This window comes from Aulonocara stuartgranti, assembly GCF_965226115.1.
Source record: "Aulonocara stuartgranti genome assembly, chromosome: 6".
NCBI classification, from domain to species: Eukaryota; Metazoa; Chordata; class Actinopteri; order Cichliformes; family Cichlidae; genus Aulonocara; species Aulonocara stuartgranti.
In genome coordinates, this window is record NC_138944.1 from 18,464,021 (window position 1) to 18,473,278 (window position 9,258).

The 9,258-nt window shown below is 40.6% G+C and overlaps 1 protein-coding gene across 1 annotated transcript in view; it reads left to right on the forward strand.

The window, feature by feature from the left end:
• kdm4c (lysine (K)-specific demethylase 4C) overlaps positions 1 to 2,464 on the forward strand; it is a 30,645-nt gene extending 28,181 nt beyond the window's left edge. The window contains 2 exon segments of the mRNA XM_082537472.1: positions 1,118 to 1,210; positions 1,356 to 2,464. Coding sequence (XP_082393598.1) covers positions 1,118 to 1,210; positions 1,356 to 1,523 — 261 coding nt within the window. The 3' untranslated portion in view covers positions 1,524 to 2,464.
• Positions 2,465 to 9,258: the final 6,794 nt, after the last annotated feature.

Here is a 9,258-nt window from a genome sequence, read left to right on the forward strand (position 1 = left end):
GCAGAGGTAACATGAAGATGGTCTTTATTTGATCTTTTTTTATTAGAGCTAAGGGGTGGAACGGCACACTTGTGCATTCTGGCAAAAATGTTGTTAAAGTGAGGGGAAAGAAATTCTTTGTGGCCTCTTATAGTCTGTAATAATGGTAGCCTGAAAAACACACAGAAAAAAGCCTGTGTTATATAAGTGCCTGTGTAGGTTCTCAGCTATCCAGGTCATGGTACTCTAAGGAGCTTGGATAGAAAGCAACTGGACTCCCACTGTGAATGACCATCATTGAGCAGAGGGGGTGGCTTATGACACCACATTCAATTTTAAATTCAATTTCATTTATATAGCACCAGTTGCCTGAGGGTGCTTTTTATTGTAAGGTAAAGACCTACAATAATACAAAGAAAAGAGAAAATCTCAAAAATCATATGACTCCCTTTGAGCTAGCGCTTTGTTGACAGTGGGAAGGAAAAACTCATTTTAACAGGAAGAAAATGCCAGCAGAAACAGCCTCTCTGAGATGCGGCCATCTGCCGCAACCAAAAGCCACTAGCATCTGCTCTCTTTTGGATTTTCTATTAGGTGTTTTTAGTACCTGCTTGGCCAGAGTTCCAGCTGAGCTGAGCTGGAATCCAAACTCGGACTCCTTCACAAGAATCAAAACCGGCATTTTTGAAGCTCGGCAATGAGGGAAATGCTATTTTGACACCTGGGCTCATGTGACAAGGCGTATGATTAATAGTAGGGTTTAAATACCGGGGAGACTCCAGCATTGGGTTTTAGATCTGAAGAAGCCTCTTGGATGAGAGGTGTAATTTCTTCAAGAAACTTTAAGAAGTCCAGTTGCCTTCTTTCCCAGCTCCTTAGACTGTTCTGCATTATTAATGCAACAAACCTACAGATACCACCATATGTAACTGCAGTATCAAAGATGATTAAGTAAAAAATATTTAGAAGACAGTTAAATGTAAATAGGAGGGGGTTTTTTTGGCTTTTTTTTAAGCAAAAATGTTCAGTAAATTTGGTGGCAAGATTTTGAGTGTGCATGTGCATGAAAACTGTATAAATGCAACACATTTCTTTAAAACCTCTTGGATAGCTGCTGATTGGTTTCACCTTATCTCAGGTGGAGTTTGAAGACGGCTCTCAGGTGCTGGCCAAAAGAGAAGATGTCTACACCTTAGACGAAGACCTCCCCAAAAAGGTGAAGCGCAGACTTGTAAGTATTAGATTTACAAGATTTACACATAAACTTTAAAAGCATAAGTTTCAAACTTCATTGGCATAAACAAACAGAATATTCTCATGCCATGTGGAACATTTTGCTATTACTCATTGGTGCTTTCTGATGTCTTGTTTTCTAGTCAACGGCCTCGAGCATGCGTTTCCAGGATGCTTTCTTCACCACGCAGGGGGAGAGGAAACGACAGAGAACGCCAAATTCACGCTTCCAGAAAGACTATGTGGCCCTGCCAGGCCTCCGTACAACTGCCAAAAGCACATGGGAGCAACGCAGCCACAAAGGGAAATGAAGTCATGGAGAAGCATCAATGACAAATGAATGCACTGAGTTAACAGTGGATGTAGAGGGGAGCTTGTTTGTGTGTGTGTGTGTGTGTGTGTGTGTGCTTGTAAGTTTTGGGGATTTGGGGATTGCTATTTACATCTTAACTCTTGCCCACACAAGTTTCCTGTGAAAAGTTCTGAGGAAATGATGTAAAGGGGGGTTGAATGAGGTGATGTGGATTAGGTGGATGTTGACTTGCGTGTGCTTCTACATTTTACATCAGTGACTGGATGGTGTAACAGGCAGGGGAGGAATTTTGATTGGACTCTTACAGAATGGGTTAACAGAGGGCATTGTTGCCTCAGTTGCCTAATGCTCTCACAACCGTCAGGGAAATTAATTGTGACTTATAATGGTCACATCACCCTTTTTTGGAATAACATTTTTTGCTTTGTACATGAAAACTTCAAAAAGCGATTTTTCTAATTAGCCCACATACGGTAGCCTTTTGGGTGATCTTTTAAGTTTTGATTTTCAATGTTTACGTTCTTTGCCTGTAGTATTTTCCTCATGTCTTACTGCATGTTCAGCATCGTCTCTTAACTGCTTCTGCCGGGCCGAGTCCAGTTACGCAAGAATGGCTTCCTCTCTGCCCATTTTTTTTTAAAAAAAATTCCCTTACAGATAAAAAATAAATAAATACATATGTGAATTGTGTAATTTCAAGTTTAAAAGCATTAAGAAAAATGACCACGTGCTCATAACTTCCTGTGGGGAAAAACAGACAGGAAGCCATAGCTTTGTGTTGGACTTTTCGTCCAATTAACGTGAAATGCTACTGTTGCCCTCTTGAATGAAACACATTGTTGAAATTATTTAAAATTTGTATTTATTTTTGGCTTGCTATAGTTAAGCTATTGCTAACTGCTGTAAGGAAAACAATAAAACATTACATATGTTTTTCTATTCAGTTTTCAGTTATTTTAACTCCAAAAGAAATGATAGTTTAGGAGCCACTGAAAAGCTTTTCAAAGCTATTATGAACACAAATACTGAAACAATCCCTGGGTGTTTAATAGTATATGCATTAGAGTATACAATGTAAGGTTTTAAAACTAGTGATAGATTACGGGTTTGTGGGCATTGCCACTAGGTACTGACATTAAATCATCTACAGTTGGGGAAAAATAAAAAGCCCACCTCTTGATTCATATGTGTGTAGAAGCACCTTTAGCAACAATAACCTGCAGCAGTTGTTTCCTGTATCACTTTGTCAGTCTCTCACATTGTTGTTGAGGAATTCTGGTCCACTCTTCTTTACAGTGTTGCTTCACTTCATTGAGGTTTGTGTGCATTTGTCTATGACAGCTCTGTTAAGGTTCCACCACAGCATTTCAGTTGGGCTGAGCTCTGGACTGCAACACCTTGATTCTTTTCTTTCAACTCTGTTGTACATTTGCCGCTGTGCTTGGCATCCTCCCCTATTGCATGACCCACTTCTGGCCAGACTATCAGACAGCTGGCCTCACATTTGATTCTAGAATACTTTGGTATACAGAGGAGTTTATGGTTAATTTGGAGACTGCAGGGTGCCCAGGTCGTGTGACTCAAAACAAGCCAGATGCAACTTTGCAAACATAAGCTGTGCTGCCGTGTTCTTCTTAAAGAGAAGAAGCCTTGTCCTGGCATCCCTTCCAAACAAGCCATACTTCTTTAATCTTTTATACTGCTAACTGAGGGCTGTACACTCTGAGATGTACTTCTGGTGTTTTTTGCAATTTTTCTGAGCAATGCACTGTCTGACCTTGGGATTTATTCCCAGGAAGACTGGCGAGTGCCTCAAATGTTTTCCATTTGGAAATAATCTTTTTCCTAGTAGAATGATCATCTTGAAATTGTTCGGAAATGGCATTATAACCTGTCCAGATTGATCCGCAAACTTCTGCTTTGCAGAGGTGCTCACACTTGCTGACAGTCAATTAAGTGCTGCTACTTACCCTTTTAATTCCAGCACATGACTGCAAAGAACCATGTGAAACTTTCTTTTTCACACAACTGCAGAGTAGATGAAAAGAGGCTGATGTCAGGAAGTCATCACATGATCAATTATTGTCTTCAGTAATATCACTGAATTTATTTCAAACCATTATTTTTGTCATGCTCTCACCTCTTGGCACAGTGGTTTAAATTTGTTATGCTTTCAAAGATATAACAGTAAATTATGTTTAAATATTAAACTTTTCTGATGTGTTCAGGTTTTCATAAATGCTTTTAGAAACCAAAGCTTCAAGTGCAAGTCAGAAGTACCGGTTACATATGTTTAATCTGGGATACTCTGAACTATGGGGTCAGCCCTTGCAGGTACATACTGTATAAGGGCGCCTCACACTGAACGATAAGGAGCAGAGTGTTCCCAGCAGCTTGGCAGAGCAAACGGAAAGTGAAATCCATGCGGTATCTTAACTGGCTTCAAAAAGCTTTGTACTCCCATGGAAACCACGTCACAGCCAGCTTCAGATGGCTCTTTGTGATACTGAAGCCAAAGCAAGAAGACAAGTCAGCTTTGATGAAAAATGCCAAAAAAGAGAGCTAAACATCCTTTTAACACCGTTCTTTTGTGCGCCCATAATACCCAATCACGCTACCCCTGCTGTTCTTTCAAGTCCTGTAGGACTTTTTTTCTAAACCTTTGACAAAAACATATCCGAGCAGGCCTTTTAGCTGCTGGTAAATATTCAAAGTTATGCACTGGGTGCTGTGCTATTGAAAAGGTTTACTCCTTTTACCAGGGTAGACTTTGTTAGGAGTCTAATGTTTTGGCCAGCTATATTAGAATTTTTGGATCCTTCTTGAGAATAAAGAGGAAAAGTTAAACTGAAGGTTTGAACAGAGAATTCAAATCTAATTGAAGATACATTTCTTATTTGCATAGTTTGAGTTGTAAGCCAGTTATCGTTGTCGTTGTCACTATAAAGCTTTAAAAAAAAAATTAGTGCATCATATGTCAATCTGTCACACTTAATGACTCGATTATTTATTGTTCTAACTAATCTGTCAGAACTCACAGGTCAGCTCAAACTTTAAGCTATAACCACAGCTGGACTGGCCATTGGGCATACCGGTGGGCCGATGGTGATTTTTCATTTTTATGTTTGCTTGTTTTTGTAACGTATAAACAATGAAAGGTGGTGGATTAGCCAACAATAAAAGACACAAAGCTGGAGTTATTCTGTGTCTTTGCTGCACAGCTGCCTCTTCTTCTCTCATTCTCTCCCCTCCCTCTCCTGTTGCTACTTCAATCATGAAACTGATCAATGATCAGCTGATCGTCTCTTTTGTCTGTTTATTGCCCACTTTGCGCCAGAAAGAGGAAACCAGCGGATGTCGCGCTAAACAACAGCAGCACGTTTAATCCTGATCAGCTGTTGTTTGAATTTATTTAATATTACTTTCTAATATCAGCTGATGTTCGCTGGAGCCACAGCTGTAAAAGCTGCTGGTCATGATATCGGTTTGGATATCTGGTGAGAGGGAAGCATGAAGATGATACACTGTATACAAATCATACATATATATCAACATGACAGTGTACATCACTGTCACAACAACGTTTGTTTTTGTTCAAAGGCTTTATGGTTTTTTTCTATAATACCTGGTGGTCTGGTCAATACCCGGGCCGATCTTTTGTCCCAGTCCAGCCCTGGCTATAACTTATTTAGGAATTTCAGTAACATGCATTAATAAAATTTATGCACTCAGTGCTTTCTCTTTACAATACGTTTCACAGTCAGTCAGGAAGTGCTGAATTACTTTTCCTCTATTATCACACTATCAAGTGTGACAGGATAATGGGCAGAGTTATTTAGGTAAGCCAGACCTCTATTTGCACTTGCTTAACCTCTCACAAAGATGGAAGTTTATTTTAGCTAGACTGCTTGGTTTGAGTATTTCATAAATTGCTGGGATTTTCCCACACAACCGTCTCCAGGGTTTAGAGAGAATGGTCAGAGGAAGATGAAAGACAAAATAAATGGCCGTTCTCTTGGTGAAAAATGCCTTGTTGGTGTTAGAGGCCAGAGGAGAATGACCTTTGAGCTCATAGGAAGGCAACAATAACTTAAAATAAATGCCCAAGGTAGGCAGAAGCACATCTGCAAATGCACAACATGTTTTTGTTACAGCAGCAAAGACCACATGTGGTGCCACTCCTGTCAGCCAAAAACGGGAAACTGACCTACAACTCACACCAGCTCATCAAAGTTGGACAATAGATGATAAAAAGAATATTCCCAGGTCTACAGAGTTTCTGTCTTGAAATTCAGATACTGGGGTCCGAATTTGCACGGTGCAACAAACAATGTGAAAGTATGGATCCTTTCTTGTATCTTGTATCCATCCAGTTCAGGCTGGTAGTTGGGGTGTAATGGGATGGGGCATATTTTCTTTTGCCTATCAGTTGAACAATGTTTAAACAACACAGAAAAAATTAAGGCAGTTCTGAAGGCAAAACCCAGTACAAAAGAGGCAAAACAGAGAGCACGGGGATAAGTGTAATGATGTAAAAGGCCAAACAAGGGGAAGTGAGATGATAGTTCATAGCATAGGCAAACATTAAAACATTGGTGATTTAGCAAAAGACAGCTCTCAAATGTTCCCTCAGAAAAAAAAAAGGCTCATTTATTTTCTGTGCCTATACTGAAGTACGAGCCAGACATGAATAAGCATCAGCTTCAGCTCTTTCCACTTATTGCCTGAATCTGTTTTCTAATATGACTTTAACAAGACTAAAAGAATAGCACAAAGTCCCGTGAGGCTGCAGTGCTCATTGCACATCCAAACACATTATTGCTGATAAACTGCTGGATCTAAAGCACGGAGATGAAAAAAGAGAGAAAAAAGGAGAAAAAATGTTGCTATTCTGAACATTTTTCCATTAACTGGGGAGTAAAATGTTTTTGGTATGACCAGAGGGTGGCATGAAAGGCTGTCTGTCTGTACAATGACCATATTAGTACACCAGACTCAGCTCTGCAGTCAGAATAAGTTAAGCTGCTGTAAAATATTGTGATTTAATTACTATATTATTATTATCTTGGTTTTAGAAACGCCTCAACAGTGGCTTATGGCTGATAAGGCCTTCGTGCCATTCACATAATAAGAAACACATTAGTTTAAAGAGGAAATAAGAAAGGAATCATTTCAAAGAAGCAGTTAATTAACCAGCAGTAAATGAAGCTTTCACAACAACCACAGTAACTACCACACCACAGTTGGCCTAGCAAAATATAACATCTCAAAAGGAATCAAATAAATCAAACTTAGAGAAAGAGAATCGTTACAAGAGCTGAGCAAATTACAACACTAGAAGAGATAATCGCCCATGTTTTCGTCTTGGATCAGTATTTTTCATCAGTCACAGGTCGAATAACTCACAGGGAAATCCCCCCCCCACACACACACACACAGACACAGGAATGGGTCTGAATCCAGAGGTGGAATATTGGAGTGAGGGGGTGCTGTCCAGTGGTTATTTCAGTTACTGCTGCCTTCCTCTCACTTTTGGCATCGACGAGGCATTTTGGCCCAGAGAACTGCTGCTTGCCAGATATTTTGCCTTTTTCGGCTTTTTTCTTTATGAACCCCAGAGAGATGCTTGTCCAGGAAAATCGTGGGTGGGTAGATCAGCAATTCCTGTAATACTCAGGCCAGGCCATCTGGCACCGCTTAAATCACCTTTCTTCCCCATTCTGAAGCATGGTTTGAACTTCAACAGGTGGTCTAAACCATGTCTTCATGCCTAAATGAACAGATGTATTGCCATGTGATTGGCTGATTGTAGATTTTTGTTGGCAAACAGTAGAGCAGGTGTACCTAATAAAGTGGTGTATTAACATGAAATGTAATTGTCTCCACGTACGATGATATTATTGTTTTGACTGCTGCCAGCGTAAAGATGCTTTGAAGGGAAAAACTGTGGAAAATCACGTTTGTTATGAGCTGTAAAGGCACCTTTGTTTGCCCTTTTGTGGAGATTGAGTTGCTATTAGCGTTGCTGTTTTGCTGAAAATGTGTACAAGAAAATACTCACCTGCATCTATTTCCTGCCTGCTTTTGCTGGAGCCCATTTGAAGGTGCTCACATTTATAAAAAATAATAATAGTTTTACTGTTTGTTAATTTAGTTTTTATGACTTAGCTTGCTAAGTCTTGTCGGTGGAGTTTGTCTGAATTTGGTTTTCTGTTGCTCCTGGAATAACAGCCTGTAAGCAATATTTTATTTTCTTGTAGCCCATAGACAGTACTGACAACAGTTCTCAACAGTTACACAGTGTATTATTAATTTTTTATACAGACATCTCATAAAATCTACACATTATGCATGAATTACTGAAAAGAATGGGACTTAACGCTGCATATTCACATTGCTCAAAATAATTAAAGGAACACTTTCAAAGCACATCAGCCTTCAATGGGGAAAAAATCATGCTGGATATCTATGGTAAATGGCCTGTATTTATATAGCGCTTTACTAGTCCCTAAGGACCCCAAAGCACTTTACATATCCAGTCATCCACCCATTCACACACACTGGTGATGGCAAACTACATTGTAGCCACAGCCACCCTTGGGCGCACTGACAGAGGCGAGGCTGCCGGACACTGGCGCCACCGGGCCCTCTGACCGCCACCAGTAGGCAATGGGTGAAGTGTCTTGCCGAGACCGAGACTGTCCAAGCCGGGGCTCGAACCGGCAACCTTCCGATTACAAGGCGAACTCCCAACTCTTGAGCCACGATCACCCCACAGCCCATATCTACACTGATATGGGCTGGGTACATCGTCAGATGGAAATGAAAATGGAGGATCTCCTACCTGACTGAGCTCCTGGGCAGTCTGAGGTCCAACCTGGCTGGTGGTTGAACCGAAACATAACATCCCACAGCCACAGGTTTTCTATTGGATTTATGACAGGCGAGAGTGGGGGCTGGTCAGTGGTACCAAGGCACTGACTGTCAGCACCGCCATGGGGTCTGTTAATGTGTCTGAGGATTTCATCCCAATACCTAATGCCTAGCCTATAGAGGTCTGTGTGCCCCATGATGAATATGCCTCCCCATCCCATCAATCGATCATGCTGAACATTATTCACAGTCATGTGTCACATGTGCTCAGGGTGAACTTGCTGTAAACAGCACAGGACAACATTCAGGGTGCCAGGCACAGGCCTCACTAGAGGACATCCGATCCTTAGGTCACCCTCATGAACTTCCTATTGCACTGTTGTGTCCGTATTGTTTTGTTCAGTCTGCTGTTTTTTGCACACTTGCACTTTATGTAGTCCTGTGTTGATCGTCTGTTATATGTAACACCATGGTCTTGGAGGAACACTGTCTTGTTTCCCTGTGTGAGGTACCACTGTACCACTGATTGAAATGACAATAAAAGCACTTGACTTGACTTGAAGTCTGATTGTTTGGTCAAACACATTCCCACTTGTGGCCAGCTGGAGATCTTCGTGTCATTTTTCACTAAAATCACCATCCTGCAGTAGCTACGTAAATCTATAGATAATATCAATCCCTGTTTCAGGTCTCGGCAGTTCTGACTAGATTCTGTATGTAAGTGGTTAATTAAAATTTCCATGTACATAGACACCAACAGATTTGGTGTTTTTGCTGATTTATCACAGATAACCTTCATTTGTAGCCCAAATTTTGAATTCAAAGGTTGACTCAACATTTAAAAATGACAGCGGTAACAG